This window comes from Thermobia domestica, chromosome 7 (genome assembly GCF_964235325.1).
Source record: "Thermobia domestica chromosome 7, izTheDome1.hap1.1, whole genome shotgun sequence".
NCBI classification, from domain to species: domain Eukaryota; kingdom Metazoa; phylum Arthropoda; class Insecta; order Zygentoma; family Lepismatidae; genus Thermobia; species Thermobia domestica.
Window position 1 is genome coordinate 107,238,796 of NC_137460.1, and position 23,858 is coordinate 107,262,653.

The window sequence follows — 23,858 nt, forward strand, 5'->3', positions numbered from 1 at the left end:
ACCAACACTAGACTTTCTGGAGTTTGATAAGAGAGGGGGAAATAAGCTTCATAACCCGCTCGCATCTGCTCTTCATTGAGGGTAGTATGACTAGTACGTCATGAATTTATGATGCCGACCTTATCTGGACGCTTTCTGGGACCTTGTCTTTCAGCAGCATATTGCGCTTCTCCACACCACCATGTATATATCTTCTCATGCAGCCTCTAGGTCTCTGGACTAAAGCCTTATCTAGCACATGTGAACCATAGTGGGCTGACGGCTGACCACTAGCCTGCTCCGACAGCGATCATGTTAAGACAGACATAGCATACAACATCTTACTTCCAAACAGTTTTCAGACCGCTTGTGGAAATTAACGTTCTCTTCAGATAAGTACTGAATGTCTTGTAACATATTTAAGATGTGCCATGTTGGAAACAGCACCACCTACCATCAGCTCCTACTTGGGTACCAATCTTTGGCCAGATTGGTGAATTACTACTGTATGTTTTTAAATGCATTTGCATCAGTGTAGTCCTATATTTTATTTGATTTTTAGCTAATAAAATCTTCACTTTCAGCAACAAATTTCATGAAGACTCTTTCATTTGATTGCAAATTTTATTTTTTTCCCTTCTCCTACGTAATTAAAGAATGTTGTAGGTTTACTATATACTTTTCATTCTTCATTTTGATATATCTTCTTGATTTTTTCCTAAGAATCGCAGTTCTTGCCATTCTCGTTTACTTCGTTTTCGTTTTTAAAATCCAAAATATACAATTTATTCTTTCTGTCGTACAACTCAATGCATCCTTTCCATCTATTTGAAATTGCATTTCACTTGCTAAAGACTCATTTCCGTCATTAGTTTCTACACTGACGTAGTAGTTTTCCCTTTCTATCTTTCTTTCTCCATTTTTTTCGTATATTATTCAAATTTATTTATTCTTTAAAATTTTCTTTTTTCACATTTATATCTATTGTACTTATCCGCTGCCTTTCTCGATTTCAGTTCTTAATTTAGAGTTCAAATTTCTATACGTTTTATATTCTTCCAATTTTTCTTCCATTACCCATGCTTCGTAGCTGTGCTATCTTTGCAGGGACTACAAAGTTCGAAATACCATTACAATCGTCTGGTTAATTTCTATGTCTACTTTATCTCAACGCATATACTATTCATCGAAATTTCGTGTTTCTATTTCCCCATTTTTAAGCTTTGTAGTATCTACTTTCTTATCTCCTTTCTGGCTACATTTTCGAATCTAAAGATCCAATATATTTGTGGCGAAAAGTTCCTTGTAGACCTTATACTGAAAAACTACAAATAGTGAGCCAAATCCAAACTATGATTTAACTCAGTAGCAGGCCCGTAGCCAGCCCAAAAATGTAGGGGGGAGGCTGAAGTTAGGGGGGCCGATCCAACCATATGATAGTCCATCACCAGCTGATAGACCTGTAAAATTTTACAAGTGTGTTATGTTAGGATACCACAACACATGTACACAATTTTGAAGAAAATTTAAAACATATGAGTCACATTTTAGTTTCAAATTTGGTGATTTCATATGAAATGACCCTAATGTATTCCGTTAGTTAGTCACTATTTGCTATTGCTGAAGTGCTCTCTGATATTGGTTATTTTCTATCGTTTTTATATATCTCCTTCCTCTACCTTTCCCAAGTTCCGGGACTGAATTTGGATTTAAACGGCATCGCAAGTGTCACTGTTCATCTCAGCGACCCCGAAAACTATGGATTCGACAGTAATATCGGTCATTTTCAATCATTTTTATATATCTCTCCCTCCCGCTCCCGTAAGTTGTACTGTCAAGGTGAAATGATAAAAACAATCCCAGGCTCGAACTTCAACTATATGAAAAATCTGATCGAGATCGAGCGGGTGGTTCAAGAGTTATTCAGTTACAAACATACTCACTTTTACTTTTATTTATATAGATAGATTTCACCGTTCATTTCCTCTCGTTATACATTTTTTTCTGGAACGCCTCCTCTTGTGCCCAGCACCAAAGCAGCCCTTGGGCTAATGAAATTCATCGCAAAACTAAGATTAACTCTTAAATATTACTATAAATCTTTGTAAATACGGTACATTTTAAAACTCTATAGTTTGCATCGAAATGAACGAAATGACACGCTTAGGAATAAACTTTTGATAAAACAAAAAACAAAACAAAAAAAATTATGACATTAAAAAGCAAATAGTTTGTTACTCATCTGATACAGGTAGTCGTTTTAGTTCTGCGAAAATTGTTTATTTATTTATTTATTCATTTATGTAATGAATATGAAAATTATTCACTCTTAATTGCAGATTTATATATTGTAAGGATCCACACCTTCTAGTGTATACTACTTCTACAAACACATGTCTCAATTGTTAACACGTATACAAACACAGACACCAATAGATGATAGTGGAAGGACACCAGAAAGACACGAAGTAGGTTCGGATGGGAACCGAAGACGGACGACCTTCACTACCGCACCTTGTAGAAGACACCCATAAAAGAGGACCACAGAGGAATAAAGGCATCAGTTTATGGCTGATCATTAATCCAACCACATCTTCTCCGGAGGCCACACTGGGATAAGAAGAATCCTTACCAAACCTTATCTCTGGAGACTGCTGTAAGTGAAAGAGATACCCTAACAACAACCCACCTCCGAAGCTGCAATGGGCGACGGAGGATCCCTATAAGTGTCTCTCGAGGTCGCTGTGGACAAAGGAGACTCCTTCAAACAAATATTCCCTTTAGGCTATAATAAGCGAAGGGGTTCCTGTTCAAACCTGAACCTAAATTGAATCTATATTATCTGGAGCCACTATTGTGTGCTGAAGATACATTGAACTTGGGAACTCTTTTTATTGTATTACAAAGAAACTTCGTAAATTGATTATATAAATTTATTTTTATAATAAATAGGTGAAGAGTTTATCCTGGACCGTTTTATTTGACTCTACCAAAAACATTTCAATATTGTTAAATTAAATTTCGTAACAGTAACGCATAAAGTCCAAAAAGTGGCATACAAACCAAACCCCCTCGCGTGGTGTACACAGGGCACTGCTACTTGTTCAGAGGGTACGGTGACTCAGTGGTAGAGCTCTTACCTCTAGTGCATGGAGTCCCTGTTTTGATCCCCAGCCAAGTAAGTTTGTGGTGGACAACATCGTCTGCATGGGTTTTCTCGGAGTACTCCCCTTTTCCACATTTCATTCCGCCAATTCTTTCATCATTCATTTGCCTCAATCATCAGTCTTCCTTAGCCTAAAGTGCACAATTGTGGGACGTTAGTTTGAAAATTTTCAGTTTTCATTTTGCTACTTGTTCATAATACAGGATTTGCTTTGTATTTCAGGACAATACGGATCCTTGGTGTAACCCAAGCAAACCTATTGTTGTTACACATGAAGACGTTATCAAAGCTTCGGAACAGATAAGGGATTATATTCCTTACACACCTTGTGTAGTAAGTACTTACACTACATTTACTGTTTACATACTATTATTTTTAACTGATCCTATGTGTTATCACAAGTTGTAAATTAGAAGTAATTATTTACGTTGGTGATGGCCAACTAATTGACAGTGGGCGGGAGTATGTTTCACCCAGCCCACAAATAAATCTTAATGATTTTGGTTTCTTTCTCAGCTCCGTACGCAACAGGAACAATGTTGACAGCCATTATAATGTAACTAAATCGAGACTTGATTATTAACTATGAACATTATTTTCTTTTACCTCTAGGATTTCCAAGATTATTCTACAAGATAAATCCGTTTGTTTGATAAATGTAATTTCATTAAATTACTTTCCAATTATGTAGCTTAGCCTCTTACTGACCCAAGAATACGAAACAAACAACAAAATACACACAATAGAACAAACTCTACGAGCTGTATGACATTCAATGAACCATTTCCTCAGCAGAGGACAAGAAAAATAGAAAATAATTCTGAATATGCTCCTTATTTGTTCTGGCACACAGCCCATGAAAAATTGCACAGATTGAAAGCATTGCAATTCCTATCAAGTACTTTGTGTAAAATTTATTCACTTTTAAATGTTTTCTTTTGTAAAGTAGATACAACCATTTCCATTGGCAGAAAAACACTATAGCAGTCAAGTATGCAATATCCAGAAGTAATAAATAGCGGTTATTTTCCTAATTTTTCTTCTACATCTTAAGATGATATATGATGTATAATTAATTGTAACTAGCTGAACATGTACTCTCTACACAGTGCATCATTCACATATGAGTATGAATCTCCTTTTCATTCCTCACAACATCTGTACATGTCACTTTACAGACACAAGTGAAAGACGTATTGATAAAAATCGGGTACGGGTATTATGAAGGGGAGATTTTTCGATTACCTTTGCAATATCTCGCACCCTTTGCGAGATTTGAGCCTACTTGCGATTGGAGTTTCTAATTTATGTATGATCAGTGTTTTCTTTCTTCTTCCATGCAGTATGTAATGAACAAATATTTTACACACAGAATTAACCATAATGCCATTGATATTATTATTGTTATTTTATGTTATCATCTTTTAGATTTGTTAGATATTCCAGTGTAAACTGACGTTCAGCTGTATCTGGAATTGTGTTCCTAAATAAATAAATAAATAAATAAATGGTGTTCATTGCGCAAAACATTCCAATCAATAAAGATTCATCTTATACTGGAGAAATGGTTATCCTTCGTTTTTCATCATTTGGCCACGAAACAAACGCCGGAGAGATATACTAATCCTGTGTACAAATGTGTGGTGTTGGAATGTATAACTCGTAGGATGTGGTTTACTTTTTAAAATTTCAGTACTTTCAGTATACCTCTCAAAAATGCAATAAAGAAACAGCGGGCATTTTTTAAAAAAATCAACTAGAATTGAACAATCGACACAAAATTTGCAATCGATCAGTAAAAACGTCATCTTTCTAGAGCGTGTGGTTTTCGAGATATCATTGTTAAAAGAACTGACCACAGGTAAACGCACCTGAATTCGACAGGCACCTGAATTCAACATACCTGTGCTTAAATGTTGTGAAATAAGCGTTAGAGGTCATCCCTGCAATCGTGCATAGAAGTGGCAACATTATGGGAGCGTCTTTTCTCGTGTCAAAAGCACGGTTACAGTAGATGAGTCATACGCGTGGAAAAAGAAGTACATTGTTGTGTGTGTGAGTACATTCTTCGAGAAAAAACACATAATTTTAAGAAAATCATAAGACGGCAAGTTATTTTCGTAATACTTTTATTGAAGTTAGGTATACTCTAAGTAAATAGTGGTACTTTAATGTTGTAAAGGAGATTTAATCAGTGTGTTTTGTTTTCTTCTGTGAGGACAAAGGTTGTGATGTAACATGAACGGGGGGTTGTCGAAAACACTTGCCTTTATTTGTAACGTGAACCGGATTCCTACAAGGTTGTCGAATTCATGCTTAGTAGTGCAAATATAATTTTAACTGACTATCTAAACGTACAAGTATGTTCAAAGTCTTTCATAAAGCTATTTGTTGCATTAATTCTCCGATACTTGTAACCTCAGTTCGACATGGGATGTGGAAATCAGCTTCCAGGATGTCGAATTAAGGATCATCGAAGTAACTACTCAGTTCAGAAAATTGAAGTCGTGTTCGTTCTGATAATTTCTGCATAATAATAAAACAATATTTGAAGCTGAGAAGTGATTACTATTAGTAATAATGCCTACTTAATGTTTTACATGGATATAATTGAAGGTGTCGAATTCAGGTATCGTAACTGTCGAAACCAGGTGAAATGTGTCGAATTCGGGTTTCATTGGCGAGTTCCAGTTTCAAAAAATTTTAATATTAACATTTGAGCCTTGAAGTGACTTTTAGTATTAGTAGGGACTATATAGTTCAAGGAAAAAAATGGACAAACACCAACCAATATTATGGCCACAACAGGGGATTAATTTTAAGAAAAGTCCTTAACCTGTCGAAATCCGATGCGTCCTAGCATTTTAATATTTAGGTATTTTATATATATATATATATATATATAATGTTGACAGTGACTGCGTAGAATTGCGCAAGTAACAATATCCGCATCGTGTATTTGGGTTTAAATCACATTTCCCTTAAAAGAAGGGAAACATATTATCTCTTTCCAATTAAATCTGAAATGTTCTCAACCTCTTATATCAATAAATTGTTTTTCTTTCTTCGATCGATGGTTACTTCATCATTGTGTAATCCCTAGTTCAACGGAATTCCATGGAAGGAAATTCACAGGTCGTCAACACGTAGGAACATAAATAAGCATTCCCAGGCTATTGGTACCTATAAAGGGAATTGCAGCAACCAGTGGCGTATTTAGAGAGTGACTATCGGGCTCAAGCCTCCCCCCGAAATAAATTTGCTATATGCACAACTTCATTAAAATTTGTCGGTACCCAAAAGGAAAAAATATAGGCGCTTATACACGTGATCTGCATGGCCTCTCCGAAACAAAATCCTAAATACGCCACTGGCAGGACACAGATCGAGGGCAGAGAGTGATCGGAAGACGATTGGGTAGTTAGTCATTTATTAGCAGTGACCCGTTTGTAAGTCAGAAGTTCGTTGATGTGTATTCTAGTGGATACCATCATATCTCTTCCAGTGGATACCAGTAGATAGGGAATGGGGATTCTGCAGGCAAATTTATTATTAGCTCATTTTAACAATATATCACCCTATCATTTCTAATAACTTCTAATCTACCCCTAATAATTTCTAGCGCACTCCCTATCCCCAAATAACTTCTAGCGCATTTCCCCTTCCACCCCCTAACTGTCAAAAATTTATGAAGCCGCTACTGACCATTACACTTTAACACAGAGGGATACCCCAAAGTGAGATTGAATATGCTTTTATGACATTTAAAATCATAAAAAACTTACATCTAAAACTTAAACTAACTTACATCTAAAACTTATAACTAAAACTACAACTACTCCTCTTTTATCCCATAATGACCCCAAGCTAATGTACTTACACCACCCTCTAGTATATATCTTTTATCATCATTTGAAGCTATGCTAACTTATTTACAGCTATGGTATACACATCATGCTTACAACTTCGAATTAGATTTATATTTTTATATGTTTTCACATCATTGAATAGGGTTTGCTTATAATCATCAAATTCTAACTTTTTTGCTACTACACATTTCGTTATTCCTTTTGCTTTTTTCTCCTCTTCATTCTCAACTTTAAAGGCATACATCTTTGATCTTAACCCAATAAACTCCGTCATTATTTTACCTTTGTTTTCATCCTTCATCTTTCCTAATACTTTTTTGTTTACTAGTGGTATTCCATATTGATTATCCTTTCCATAATCACTTGTGTCAAATAGATCAACCATTTCCTTTAAGTCTTTGTAGAAGTCATCTGTATTAATTTCATATATAAAACTATCAGTATCCGTGTAACATAAGTCTATATCGATATCGTATTTAGGTTTCATAACGTTGTAATGGAAGTCATACATTAATAGTTTTGACAAATCTAGCACACTCATACCAGCATATATAGGTTTGTTGAAGGTCAATTTTTCTTTTTCATATGTATCGCACACAAATCTTCAGTAAATATTGTTCTGTAATCGAAGTTCGGTTTCGCTATTAACTTTTCCACCCTCATTGGATCACATTCTAAGGTAATAGATGGCCGCTTTCTAATGTTTTCCATTGTTTTACCAAATACGCTATTGTTCATTAACTTGTAAAAATCTTTCTCGAAATCATTCTTAGCTTTTGTTCTCATATTTGTATTTAGATCAATATATTCCTTTAACCAGTTTGATTGCTTGAACTCTAATACTCTATGAATTTTCTTTAATATCATCCCAAGTGACATATACAATTTTAAGTTTCTGTAGTGAATAACATATCTTTCTTTATTGTAAAGCGTTGTTAATAATTTTGAATGTTTCGATCCTGGTGGACACATATTTTCTGGAGCTAATGGTAGATCTGTATGTTTATCATGTAAGTATTCTGGATATTCTAAATCAACTTCTAATATGTAGCCAGTTTCTGAATCATCTGGAATATTCATTATGTTTATGTAAGGTTGAACCCATTTAAAGTCTTTGTAAGGCATGTATTGACTCATAGCCCATCCATATAAATTATTTGCATCTAGATAAGCTAAATACTTTGAAGGTTCGTCTTTGTTATAATTTTTCATGTGCTTACTATTTGCTTTTACATATCTCTTACTACATTGTGAAATTCCACCTCTTATACCTTTTTCTATCATTAATATTTTGTCATAGTCAGCTAACATTTCTAGTTTGATCTTAGTCATCTTTAACATTGAATCCCACGATAAACCAGGAGCAGTAAAATACCAAGCAGGATCTAAACCATATGCTTTTAAACACACATCTCTAAAACTTTCAAATACATCAGCTAATATTAATACATCTGTCTTGTTATAAAGTTCTGTATATTCACCTAGATTTTTAATATTGAATAACTTCCAAACATTTTCCGCATGCTCATAATCTTCATCACTGATGCGGGTTTTAGTAAGTTTATTAAAGAACATTTCTTTTGAAGGTAGTTTTGTTTCTTCTAATCTTTTAATTGAGTCGATATAATCATATGGGTACACACCTTTTTTAATTACTGAATCTAACAAATCATTAGGGAAGTACTTTGACGTTTCTCTATATTGTTCTTTTGTAAGGTTATTTGCTAGTTCTGCTAAACTCCTTGACATAAACCTAAATGAATCTAGAAATCGTAAATTAATTCCATTCTTTTTATCAACCTTCACATATTTTGAGTATGTTATATATTTTTCCTCATTATTTGCAATTAGTTTTATTTCATTCTTATCATAAGCAAGTTCTTTAACAAACAGGTGAGTATCATAACCACTTAAGTTGTGAATAAATACTGGAATAAAATTAGGATTTCGATAGCTTAAGTTACAATAACTGTGAGCTGCACCTCTAAACTTTCCAGTTAAATGATCATGATCTCTTACTTTTGCTTTATTTTTATTTATATCCTTTAAACATTTTCCTAATTCATGTTTCCATTCTTCTAACTTTTCAATCATGCTATCATTATCTTTAGCGAATTGTATTTTCTTATTTAACATATTTATTTGTTTTTCATTTGCTGGTGGTAAATCATTCAAGTTTCTCTCACATATATGACAACTATTGAAATTATTATATATCTCGTTCTCATCTTTAGTTAGGTTATTCATTTCAACTTTTTTGTTATATATTTTCTTTATTTCTATTGCTTCTTGTTTTAACTTCTTCACAAACACCTTTGCAGCATCTAAACCAATATAACTAACAGGACTTCTATACATACCATTTGAGTATTTGATGTAATAACAGAAACTCATTGGTAAATGCTTTTGATACTTCACAGTTTTAGAACAATTATGGTCTACTTCCATTTTACATAACAAACATTCAAAATCAGCATATATCGTAAATGGTACTCTTAATGATCTATTATAATTTTGGAATTGTATTTGATTGTCATATGGTTCTGGAAGTTCTATTCTAACAGATTCATGCTCCTTACAATATAGCTCATGTTGTTGTAATTGCTTCTCATTTCTAAAATGTCTTACCAAACATCTATCACAAAAGTACAATTTCTCCTTATGTTTTGTTACTTGACTTCTTATTAATCTCGATAAATCCTTTATCCAACAAAAATGACTATTATTTTCATCTTTTACATATAATAAATTGACGTGTTTGTCCTGCTTATTTTTTGTGATTTGAAGTGGGTATATATTATATTCATCATCATAACTATACACTTAATGGATATGTTACTTCTCTTTTCAAACTTTACTATATCTTTTAATTGTACAGGAAGTTCAATACCATTACAATATTTATCTTGTAACTCATTCACAATTTCTGTATAGTGTGAAGGTCGTTGATATTGAGAACATCTATCAATAGGTTTTAAATAACTTGGAATTGAATATAAGAAACATTTATTATCTTGATTTTTAATATTGATTACTGCTTTCTTATCTTTAATTGGTTTAGGAAGGTCAATATAGGAAGAAGCTCGTAATGGTACATATTTATTTAGTCTGATTTCTAAATGTTTAATTTGATATAATGTCCATCCTGATCCTCTACCTTGAAATTCCTCCATCTCTCTACATAGTTTTTGTTTAGCATGGGTTATATATTCATCTAAGTCAGTTGATTGTAATATTCTTTCATTCATAGTTTTAAAATTGCGTTCTTGTACTTCTTTATCTTTAATATAATCACAAATGAATACAAGGTTGACTGTTAATGGGTTGTGCTTTAATTCTTCCTTGATTTTGTTAATAGCAACTCTTCCACTTGTATCTAAAAATTTTATTGGGTCTTTATATCCTCCTATATTTTCAACTTTAATAGTTTGTAAACGCTTCTTTAATGCTGTTTCTTCTAATTCTACTTTTATAGGTATACGTGTCGGTTTCGGTTCTTCAATTACTTCTTCTTTAAATGGGAATATATCTCTAATCTGCCTTCTGCTTTGTTCATCATCATATTGTTTAAGAAGGTTTATTAGTTCATGTTTTCTTAATCGGGAATATCTTCTGATTCCCCTCTCTTTACATTGTTGCCTTAACTCTACTACAGTAAATTTACTATAATTACTCATCTTATTTATTATATAGAAAATCTTACTAATCAATTTTTTATCTTCGCCGGATTATTCTAGTGATTTTTGTACTATTTTTACTTCCATATATCCTAATACAACACTTAACATTGTACACTCCTACCATTGTCTACATATTACGCGTTGTATTAGAACAGGACTTTTATGGGATCACCCCATCAAAGTCATTATTAATATGATAAAAACTGAATCATTTTCATAAACTCACTCATCATCATAATTATCATTCACCTTCTTATCCTATTTACCTTTAATGAAATAACTATAAAAGATAACATTTATATTATATTACTTTTATTTATTTAATTATTATGCAAATTATTAAACCGTAACCATTTAACAAATCCTAGTTATTTAACAAACACTTTATTGCCTTTTATGAAATAACATTTATAATATTATATTACTTTTATTTATTTAATTATTATGCAAAATTATTAAACCCTAACCATTTAATAAATTCTAGTTATTTAACAAACACTTTGTTGCCTTTTATGAAATAACCAAAAAAAATAACATTTATAATATTATATTACTTTTATTTATTTAATTATTATGCAAAATTATTAAACCCTAACCATTTAATAAACCCTAATTATTTAACAAACACTTTATTGCCTTTTATGAAATAACCAAAAAATAACATTTATAATATTATATTACTTTTATTTATTTATTTAATTATTATGCAATTATTAAACCCTAACCATTTAACAAACACTTTATTACCTTTTATGAAAATATTCATAAAAGTTAAACACATTAAATTTACACTACAACATTTTCCTTATCTTATCAAACTATTATGTGAATTATTAAACCATAAAATATAACATTTATAATAGTATATTACTTAATTATTATGTGAATTATTATACCATAATTATAACATTTATAATATTATATTACTTTTATTTATTTAATTATTATGTGAATTATTAAACCATAAAATATAACATTTATAATATTACATTACTTTTATCTATCCAACTATTATGTGAATCATCAAACCCTAACCATTTAACAAACACTTTATTACCTTTCTTTCTCAATATTTTTTCAACCAAATACTCATCCTTATATTTAGTTTTCAATAATTCTGGTTCATGAAATCTTCCTCTAACTTCTTCATTGTTTAAATCTTTAATTTTATATGTTGGTGGATTAGATGGTATAACCTCATTAATAACAAACACTTCTGCTGACCAATTTGGTGTATAACCTTTTTCAAACAAATCTTTAATTTTACTTATACGAACATAATCACCAATCTTATACTTTAACTTAACAGGCTCATATTCTTTCTTATACACTTTTTTCAATATCACATGCTCATTATTCTTATTCACTTCTACAGGTTTCACACCAATTATTCTATGTACTTTGTTATTATATTCATCAACCAAACCTTGCAATATTTTTAACCACTTATAACTACCTTGAAGAGTAAATTTCTTCCACATATTTTGTTTAAGTGTTCGATTAAATCTCTCAACAACAGAAGCTTTTTTACCACTATATGTTGAGTAGTGATTGATCTTATTTTAATCCATTAACTTCTTAAACTCTTTATTGTAAAACTCTTTACCTTGATCTGTTTGTAAGTTACTAGGTTTTCTCATTCTTAATATGGATTCGAATGCTTCTGTAACATTCTTACCACTCTTATCTTTAACAGGAACAGCAAACGCATATTTTGAGAACACATCTATAATCGTTAGCAGATACTTATAACCTTTATTTATTTTGGAAACACCTTTTAACACACCACTATCCATTTCCACAAGATCTGCTTGCCAAACATCATCAATACCTCTAACAATAACACTTAGCCTAGGATAATTCTTTCTAGATGGTTTATGAATTTCTTCTATAATGTCTTCTCTAATACCTTCACCTTCATATAGTCAATCGGACTTTTTAATGAATTGGGATTTATTAGTACCACATACAACACATATACCTTTCTTAACATATCTTCCATTCTTTGCTTGTACTATCCTAATGGTATCTTTCTCTGTATCCGTTGATTTCTTACACTTAACACAATACATCCTATTTATTGTATAGAAAATCATTTAAGTTCTCTTTCTATGTACATAATAACAAACAATAGTTGATCTTCTTCAAAAGCTGAATTTTTATCTGCTTGAAACGTAATTACATCACCCTTTTTAATGTCTAAAGGAAAAGTTTCAATTAGGGTATCGTTCAAAAATATATGTAGGTAGTATTTATCCAAACTTAATTCCATATGCATTATTTTCCCATTATAGAGAAACTTATAACCATTCGATAGATTAAATATTCTAAAGATTGGGTCTTTGACATTTTTAGTTCTCAATCGACATAATAGATGTATAGTTTCTTTCTTCATAATGAACATATTTGCTTCTCTGTTTGATGTTTGGAAATCTTCTTTTGTAACAAATTTATCTAATTGGCTATTTATTGATACAAACTGATGAAAAGTAACTACATCCTGCTGGTCAATAGCGTCACCTACATTAACAAGTCTTTTGTTTTTGAAATCAACCCATGTTGTATTATTTGATGTAAAAAATTTATCTAGATCACTAATGTTTTTGAACTCTTTATTAGTAACATTACCAAAGATGTCCATATTTATTATATACAAAAAATTTAGATCTATCTAACAGCAAGTAAAACAGTTATACGAGCTCCACCAAAATCAATCAAATCACCATTCTCATCTCGAATTGAAACTTTGATACTATTAAATTTGTTGTGATGTATTGGGAAAAATATTTTTTCTTTAGGTTCATATATGATTGGTTCTCTAAACCCTGCATTTGTTCTAAATGTTGCTATTAAATCTGTTTCGTTGTGTATTGTATCATTATGTTTTAAAATCATACCTTCTGCTAAATCACAATGAATATTTATAGTATCAAACGGATGAAACCTTGGCGGCTTATCCCCAACATGTTCTACGTTACTGATCAAGTTCTTCTCACTAAAACCTAATACAGTGTTAATGGTATCTAAAGTTATATCACACAACTTGCTAAATATTTTAACTCTGTTTTTCTTTCTATCCTCAGTAAATTGAATATTTTTAAAAGAATTGGTGGTATATGGAAGGTTTGTTATAATATATTCTTCTAATTCTTGTAAGCTATATTGACCAGGTTGAACTATGAGTTGCCTTGAAAGTTCAGGGGCTACGCTACTACAAAATGTCAACTTATTATTTTTTTCTGTAATGTTTGGTGTTAAGTATGTTGTGTAAAATCCTGCAACAGCTACTTCTAAATCGTTTTCAAATGGGTAATGCAATGACATGTTTAATATAGATGAATAACCATTTAAATTAAATACCTTCATTTATTATATAATAAATAACTAATATGGATAATTTGGATATTAAAGTAAGGTTAACAGAAGAAACGGCGAAGAGGAAGAGGAATGGTGAGTTGTTACCTGATGATATAAGATGTTTAATAGTTGGGCCTAGTGGTTGTGGTAAAACGACGTTAATGATTGATATTTTTTTTGTTAGCACCTAAATGGTTAAAATATGTAAATGTTTATATCTATTCTACAAGTCTAAATCAATCTAAATACCAACACTTAATACAACTTTTTCGAGATATAGAACATAATATTAAAGACACAATAGCAATAATAAAAGGAAACAATGAAGAGATGATTTCATTAGATGAATGTGAAGACTATTCTGTGGTAGTATTTGATGATTTCATATTAGAAGAACAAAATCACGTTAGAGAATATTTTACTCGAGGTCGTCATAAGGGTTTGAACTGTTTCTATCTTGGACAAACATATTCTAAAGTACCAAAACAATTAATTAGGGACAACTTAAACTTTCTTTGTATATTTAGACAGGACAATGTAAATTTAAAACATATATATATGATGAATTTGTTGCATCTGATATGTCGTCTGAAAAATTACAATTATTATGTAGCAAGTGTTGGAGTGAAGAACATGGTTTCTTAACAATAGATATGACTAGGAAGGTGAATAATGGTAAATATAGAAATAAAATTAAAGAATTTCTAAAAGTGTAAAATAAACGTATATGAATGCAGGTTAACGTATATGTTATGTTATGTTATGTTATGTTATGTTATGTTATGTTTTTATTTTTTCTTTATATAATAAATGGATGTTAATAAAGCTAAGAAGTATATTAAGTTAAAAGAAGAACTTATTAAGAGATTTAAGGAAATTAAACAAAGTAATCGAAGTAAGTATGAGAAATTTAAAGAACAAGATCAGCCTGTTATTGATGCAATTAAAGATTTAGGGCAAGATATATCAAAAGTAGCAGAAGAAATTAAAAATCTAATTCAAGAGTTAGTTCCAGTTGTGTATAAAAGTGCGAGAGTGGATTCAAGCTTATTAGAAACACCACCTATGTATGATAGTCCTATAAATAAAAGTGATACGCCTATAACAGAAGAAATAAAACACATGAAAAACCAAATTAAATATAAAGTAGAAGGAATAGAATCTTTAGCAACAACTCATTTTGGTAAGATTGCCTCAAGATATTATGCAACTAGAGAGATAAAAGTTTTGGAATACAACCATATGATGAAGATGGGAAAATTATACATATGATAGGAAATGCAGAAGTTAAAATTCATGGTGATGATTTAGTTATTAATAATCGACATTATACAGGAACAGAAGGTTTATGGGAATTATTGACAAAACATAATCCAACAAATTATAATGATGATGATCTAGAAAAATATAAACAAATAGTAATTGATTCTAGTGTTGCATTTCATAATAATGATCCAAGTACAAGAAAACAAAAATCTAGTAAAGGTAAAAAATATAAAGAAATTATCAAACCTATTTGGGATGAATATATAAAACCAACAACACCTTCAAAAAAGACACCAAAATCTGGAGAAGGAATAAAGGTATATAACGAATTATCAAAAGAATACATATGGATGGATGATGTGAGAAAACTGATTGATCGCTTGATTGTTATTGATGGGGAAGAAAAATCTGGAAATGATAACTTTTATAATGAGAAAGTAGGTATTATGGATATGATTAATTCTAAACTCATACAATTTATACCTAATGATCCAAAAGGTATAGGTTACTTGATAAAGATATTGAATACGTTACCACCAAAATTTTGGAATAATGAAAAGTACGGAAAAGGATTAATGAATGATTTGATTAATAAACTCCCATTTGAGTTACATATTCCAGGATTTCAATATTGTGGTCCGGGTACAAAACTTCAAGAAAGATTAGAAAGAGGTGATAAAGGTGTTAATCCATTAGATGAGGCTTGTAAAGAACATGATATATACTATAGGGATAATAAAGATACAGAATCAAGACATATTGCAGATAAGGAATTAGAAAATAAAGCTTGGGAAAGAGTTTTTGATAAAGATGCTAATTTAATAACTGAAAAACTACCTGCTCTTGGAACTGCTTTAGTGATGAATACAAAAGTAAGATTTGGTTTAGGTTTATAAGTAACAAAAGTAAGATTAGGTTTATAAGTATTTTTAGATTTAAGTTTATATATACTTTTTATGGAAATTTTTCATAAAAAGCTTTTAATTATATAATAAATATGCAGTTAAAAGGTTTTACATTTACGATTCCTAATGAGGAACTTAAACAATTAAATATAGATCACATTTTAACTAACAAACAACTCAAACAAAAGGAAGCAAAACTAAGTAAAGGACAATGTATGTCTCTATCTCTTTCTATACCACAACTTAAGAAAATAAACAAAGAAATGAAGACAAATGATAATAAAGTTCATTATGGCGGTTTTATATTTACTATTCCAACGATTTTAGCTTTAATAGGTGCTCTAGGTTCTGTTGCTGGAGGTGCGGCTGCTATTGCTAAGACTGTAGATGATGCAAAAAAGAATAAAATGGAATTAGAGGAACAAAAGCGACATAACTTAGCAATGGAAGAAAAACAAGGCGGTAAGCTTTCAAAAAACGTAAACTCCAAAACAGTAAAGAAAAAGAAAAAATTAAACCTTTAAGTAATTTAGACCTAATACAACTTGTTAAAAAACTTAAGATAAGAAACTTTAGAGGTGTATTTATGAGTGATGATTTGCCTAAACAACCAAGGAAGAATGAGTGTGGTATTGTTAATTTTGATACGTCTAAAAATATAGGAACGCATTGGATTTGTTATTGGAAAAAAGGAAATAGAATGTGTTTGATTCATTTGGAGGTAATCCGTCAAAAACACTCGTAAAATATCTTGGTCATAATATAGAGTACAATAGCAGCCGTATACAACATTTTAACGAGGTAATTTGTGGACATTTATGCATTACAGTGTTAAAACTGTTTACAGATGGGTATAGTTTTTCAGAAATTATTAGTCAGGTGAATAGAAATAAGGATATTTGGAGAAGTTATATTTAAGTTTTTATGGGTTTATTTTATGGACGTAATTCATAAAACGATTACAAATATTTTTTATAATAAATATGGATAAGATAGAATCATATGAATTACAATCCTTTAAACCTAATCAAAAGACAATCGAGAATTTAAATAAGCCAAACAGGTCTATTGAATTTGATATTGACGTGGGTGATGGCTTCATACATCCTTATTATGCTGATATTTATGTAACTTTTCAAATTAGAGGTAGAGATGCTGATGGAGAATATACTACTGGTCAAAATATTAGACTTATTAATAATTTCTTCCCACATCTGTTTTCTCAAATTCAAGTTAGTAAGCATGGACAGATATTAGATATTATAGATTATCCTGGTTTAACTTCAACAGCTGTAAACACATGTACGATTTCAAAACCAGAGGCAAATCACTATGATGAATGTGGATGGGAAGGAATTACGTGGGCAAGAACAGATGAAGAAATAGTGTTTTTGCTCAGACTTTTGCCAGGATTTTGTTCAGATTTTAAAGATATTATGTGGAAAGGAGGTTTGAAATATACATTTAAAAGAAGTGGTTCTGATGATAACGCATTTGCTATTTGGAAAACAAAAAAGCAGGATGGAACATATGAAGACACTCAACCGCATCCAGGTAAAATTAAGATTACAAATATGGAGTTAAGAATGCCTATTGTTAATTATGAACCTAACTATGCCACTTTGTTAAGATCTAATATGTTCTAAGAAGGTAAGATTTCTATTTCATTCAACACATATCAATGTTTACAGAAATCAGTTAGTGGAAAGTATTTAGAATTCGATTTAACCACACAATTTAACTCAAGTGAATTTGATATGCCTAATTTTGTGATTGCCTTTTTCCAGACAAATAGGAATGATAATCAAGAAAGAGATTCAAGCTATTTTGATCATTGTAAAGTTCAGAATATCCATTTTCGTAATTCTAGAAATGAATCTTTCCCATTAGAATCTTTAAACTTAGATTTTGCAAAACATAAGTATTTGAAAGTTTATGAAATGTATACGGTATATAAGCGAGCTACAATTGGAAATACTGAGATGTTTTATTATCCTAAAGAGTTTTTAGAAAATAGACCAATGTTCGTAATTAACACAAGCAAGCATAAATCAGTAACTGTAAGTGATAGAACTAATTTGAAACTGACTGTTAATTTTGAAAGCGATGTACCAGATAAAACAATTTGCTATGTTGTTATGATTGGTAAGAAAAATTTAGAGTATGATGTTGAGAAAGAAAAAATAATTGAGAAGATATAAACCAATTATATGTTTATTAGATTTGTTTAGTTTGTAAGTGTTTTTTATGACAATATCATAAAAACTTATTTAATAAAATGACTATTCCAGATAACATTCCACGTGAGAATTTAATTGTGTTAATTGAAGATACTATATTAAATCTTGAGAAGTTATTAATGTAAAACAAAAGGAAGTTTAAGCGAATAAAATGTGTTTATACTACTCTTATTACGTTATCAATTCTATTATCAGCTTCTACAGGGTTCATCAATGTATTTACTTCTGTTACAGTGTATTCAATTATAACAACTGCATTTGCTTCGGCTTCTGCTGTTATCACTGGTCTATCAACACGGTTTAATATAGCTTCAAAGAAAGAATATTATAAAAATATGGTGAATCGAATTGGGCTGTTTAAAGATGAGCTTAATGTAATTAAGCTCATGAATGGTGAATTAAGAGATGAAAATGTAAGAGATATTGTTAACAGAATCAATGACATACTTAACGAAATTCGAGACTATTAGAAAAAATTCTATATAATAAATATGGCAAAACACGTTGATTTTTTAAACAAGCTTGGAAGTCTTGAACAAAAACCGGTTATTGGATTAAGAGAATTAGAATTAAATACAGAATATAAGATTGTGAAAATGGAAAAGATTAAAACTAAGTTTGGAAAGAGTATTTTAGTTGAGTGTGAGGAGTTTAAGGTATTTCTTCCACCTAGATTTACAAAACACTTAACAGATAAAATGATTGATGAGATCGTTAAAGATGGAATAAAAATCAAATACACTGGTTTAAAAGATAATTATCCAACTGTTGAGTTCTGTATGTAAATCCAAAGAATAATAAAAATGAACAAAAATATGTCGTCAGAAGTAAAAAAATGGAGTGAATAGAATGGATCCTCAAAAGAAATTTATACTTACTAATAATTTCAATGTAATTGTAAAAAATGTGCAAACCGAAGTTCAAGTAGTTTTTGATATTAATGGCTGTCTATTCAGCTTGAATTGTGATCAGTGGACAGAGTTTAAGAAGTCATTGTTTCCTATAGAGAACGAGGTTAGCAGAAGATTCCATTATCAATATCCGAACTTGTAATTTTAAGTATGTTTTAAGTGTATAAGTGTTTTTATGATTTCATTATCAATATCCGAACTTGTAATTTTAAGTGTATAAGTGTTTTTATAGTTTCAAGATTATAAAAATTAAGACCTTTGGATATATAGAACACAATGTCATTCGAATTTTAAAGATGCATGTATAAATAAGGGATTTATTTGAGTTTTTGTAATTATATCCTTAGAATTATGCAATTTATAAGACATTCAATAGATAGTCAATTTATTACTCTATTGATTGCCGTTTGAATTTTGAAAATCGGTTAATATTTGATGAAGTTATAAGAAATTTGAAATAGTATCTTTATAGTTATGCAACCCGCAATACAATCAAAAAGTAGCAATTTTTTTTCTTTATCGATTGTCGTTTGAATTTTGAAAATCGGTTAATAAACAACGAAGTTATAACGATCTGGAGATATTTTCCCTCATGAGCCGCCATTAAAACAGGAGTTGATTATCGCTTCAAAAAATTATTTACCTTATTTAGTACTAGTTCATTTGTAATAGTTTCAGAGCTTAATTCATAATTTTAACAATTCTGGAAAAACATGTTAAAAAATGTTAGTTTCCAACCCTGTTTGTCACGTGAAGGCAAAAATCATCACGTTACATTGTCACGTTATCTAGTTACAGTTTTCTCTCTCTTCACAATTGAAAAAGTTTTAAAATTCTTAGTTGTAACGTGACAGAATTGGTATTGTTATTACTACACTTCCATATACTGCTTGACTACTAATAAGAAAGAAAAGAAAACATGTATGACTGCTTGAGGGAATGTAACTTGTGACTTCTACTACAGCTATGTTCATATGGAAGTCACGTACGCAACTTGCATGTGGAATCATTCTCATATACAATGGAAATAGATAACCTTGGCTTTAGTTCAACTTATTTTTTTTAATTCTCACCAAGCAAACTGGATTGTGTGTGTCTGTGTGCATGTATTAGTGAGTTAGATGAATAAATATATATATCTATACTGTTTAGCTGTGCGTTTATTCAATACTCATATACAGTCTAAAGTTCATCTTCTTATTACTCGGGCATTTGTGAATCGATTTTAACCAAACAAAAAGTATCTGTTAAATTAAAGACAGCACTATAAGTTACAAGTTTTAGTTATAAGTTTTAGATGTAAGTTTTTATGATTTTAAATGTCATAAAAGCATATTCAATCTCACTTTGGGGTATCCCTCTGTGTTAAAGTGTAATGGTCAGTGGCGGCTTCATAAATTTTTGACAGTTAGGGGGTGGAAGGGGAAATGCGCTAGAAGTTATTTGGGGATAGGGAGTGCGCTAGAAATTATTAGGGGTAGATTAGAAGTTATTAGAGATGATAGGGTGACATATTGTTAAAATGAGCTAATAATAAATTTGTCTGCAGAATCCCCATTCCCTATCTACTGATACCATAAGTATCACCTCCCCCTAAGCGCTCTAATTCCATTACTTGGGGTCCAGGTGATTTGCAGTTGTGAGAACGCCTAGACAGATGCAACCCAACGTACACGTAACTTTTCTCGGCACTGACAGCAGTTGGTAGCCCTGATCCAGGTGTTTATCCAGATAAAATTGTAAAGTAGGTGACTAACGAAACAGTTCTCCGTTCTCAAATGAATCTCTACGGTTCGGATCGTGTTTTCCAACGAACACCATATATTTATCTTAATATTGCTGTGTATGTAATGTATTATTTGTTTATATACTGTATGTTTAGGGAAATAAAAATACTGACCATGCATGAATCAGAAAATGCTTGAAAGTAGCTGAAAATATCAAATCTAGAACTACTGGAAATAAGTTAGTAAATGATTGCCTTCATTGAGATACCTTCTCCAATTCTCCTCATTCCAACATCTTTTTCTTTCTGGATGAGAGAAAATCTTTCTTGTCACACTGAGTATGTATTGAAATTGAAATTAAACATTTGAAAAAGTTTCAATCTGGCTGGGATTCGAACCCGGGATCGCTTAACAGAAGTTTTTTGGTTTATTTTTACTTTTTTCTTTCTTTATTCAAGAAAATTTCAATTACATAATTAAGCACAGACTTAAGCTAAAAGGAAACACAAAACAAAATTTGAACGTTAATAAATGGCGTTTACATAATTAGCAAAATATTGCTGCTGTTGTTGAGATGTAAGAAGTGACAAACGAGAAAATAAAAGTTTTAGATACAGATCAGTATTTCCTTTCATATTGTTCTGAAGTATTAAAGCTGCCGTAGTAATTGTTAATCAAATAATGATATTGTCCTTTGCTTGCGGAAAATGCTTATATTCAGGAAGAAGCAACATGTTCGTAGCAGTGACATATTTTGGGTGCAGGCCGAGAATGCGGCTTACAATACAAGAATATTTGGACCATATCAATTTGCTTTCATGACACCCTGAAAGACGATGTTCAATTGTATCCTCGGTAGGGCAACGAGCACAATATATTGTATTACTTAGTCCAATGCTATATCTACGTACATTTGTAACAATTAAATTGTGTACAAGAAGAAACCAAAGCGATTTAAGATTAAAAGAAAGAAATTTTACCTTAATATTGGACCAAATTTGCGATCATTGAACAGTCGGTAATTGCTGCTGTATTTTAGGAACATACCTAATATTACTATGATAATAACAACATAATTGTTTAACAGTATACGTTTCAATACTCTCATGACTGATTAGAGCATAACTTACATCGAATAATATTATTAAGGTGAATGTACAGACCAGACCAAGGAAGAACACTGAGTGGGGAATCTAAAGATACATAAAAAACATTGTTTTAATAACTCAGCTGTAATTGAAGAGTCATACACACAAAGTAAAGCACATGTACGGTGTAACAATAAACTGCGGCATTGTTGGCGAACATTTAAAATATGTAAATCTCCATGAGCAAGAGGTTAATAGACAGTTGGACGAGCAACTCTGAAGATTTGTTTATGCCACAGAAAGTATAATGCGTGGCTGGTGATTTTACTTTCATATTTGACCGGTAATGGGAAAATTTAAACCAAGAAACCAGAGTTGAGAAAATGCGAATTCATTAAGAAAATAAGCACGACCATATAATGTAAGGTCTCGCAACTTATTAGCATATAAAATAGAATGTACCTAGCCGTGACTTGCGAATAATTATAATCTGTGGTTTCTTTTATTGTACGCTGCCAGTGAACTCCTAAAATTTTAAAACTATCAACAAGAATAAAAGTTGTGTGATAAAACTGCTCAGCCTCAGAGTGAAAACAAAAAAGTTTACTTTTGTGGTAATTAATAACAGCACCCGAAATACTAGCAAAATTATTAAGCTCAGTCTGAACCACCTGTAAATCTGCAGGGGAATTAAGTATGACGTGGACATCATCAATGTATGCTTGAATGCAAATGACCCTTGTTATAATACGGACACCAGGCAAAAGATTATTAAGTTTGTATACTAAGGGTGCAATAGTTAAACTATAAAATAGAACTTAAGGGGGCAATAGTTAAACTATAAAATAGAACTTAAGGGGGATCCCTGGGGAAGACCTTTTCTCACAACCAAATGCTGAGATAAAATACCATTACAATGTATTTGAAGTAAGAAAGAAAGATCGGAAGAAAGTGCTTTTATCATAGAAATAAAATGAGTTCCGATACCATAAGAAGGCAGTAATTGATATAAGTAATCGAGTTGGAGATGAGCAAAAGCTTGTGCCATATCGACTGATAGTAATGCAGTGGTAGAACCTTGAACATTGTTAAAATAAGCAATAGTATCCCTGATATTACTTATGGCGTCATATCAGGGGGAACAAGAGCCATGACCAAACTGAAATGGAGACGAGAAACGGTGTAAGACGTGCCCCAGTCTATTTGCAAGAAGACGGGCAAGAATCTTGTAGTCAGAATTAAGTAATGTAATAGGACGGTAATCTTGAATGAGTGTAGAATGGGCATGTTTAGGAACTAATTCCAAAAAGCATTTATTCATGTGCCTAGTCAAGAGAGGCCGACTCCAAAATTCATTAAACATTTGAGTGAGGAATGGTAACATCAAGTACATTTCATTGGGTACCATGTCAGGACCTGCTGACTTTTGTCGTTTAGCCATAAGAATAGCATTTTTAACTTCCTGTTCTGTAAATAGTGCATCCAGAGTTTCCCGATCGGCAGCTTCCAAGCTAGGAAGCATAGCAAAAAAGGAGGAAGAGGAAGTATTTACGGGAAATACATTTGTATATAAACTGGTATAATAATTATGAAAGCATGGCACTACCTGGTTACCCTGATGCACAGTGTTATTATGATCTACTAATTTACTTACCAGGTATAAGTTTACG

At 31.2% G+C, this 23,858-nt stretch overlaps 1 protein-coding gene across 2 annotated transcripts in view; it reads left to right on the top strand.

Moving 5' to 3' along the window:
- The window catches only part of LOC145690308 (L-threonine ammonia-lyase-like), an 81,959-nt gene that overhangs the window by 18,351 nt on the left and 39,750 nt on the right, over positions 1-23,858 (top strand). For both annotated transcript variants that reach the window (XM_081765086.1, XM_081765085.1), the window contains exon 3: positions 3,368-3,478. In XM_081765086.1, the coding sequence (XP_081621212.1) occupies positions 3,368-3,478 (111 nt within the window). The remainder of the gene's footprint in view (positions 1-3,367; positions 3,479-23,858) is intronic.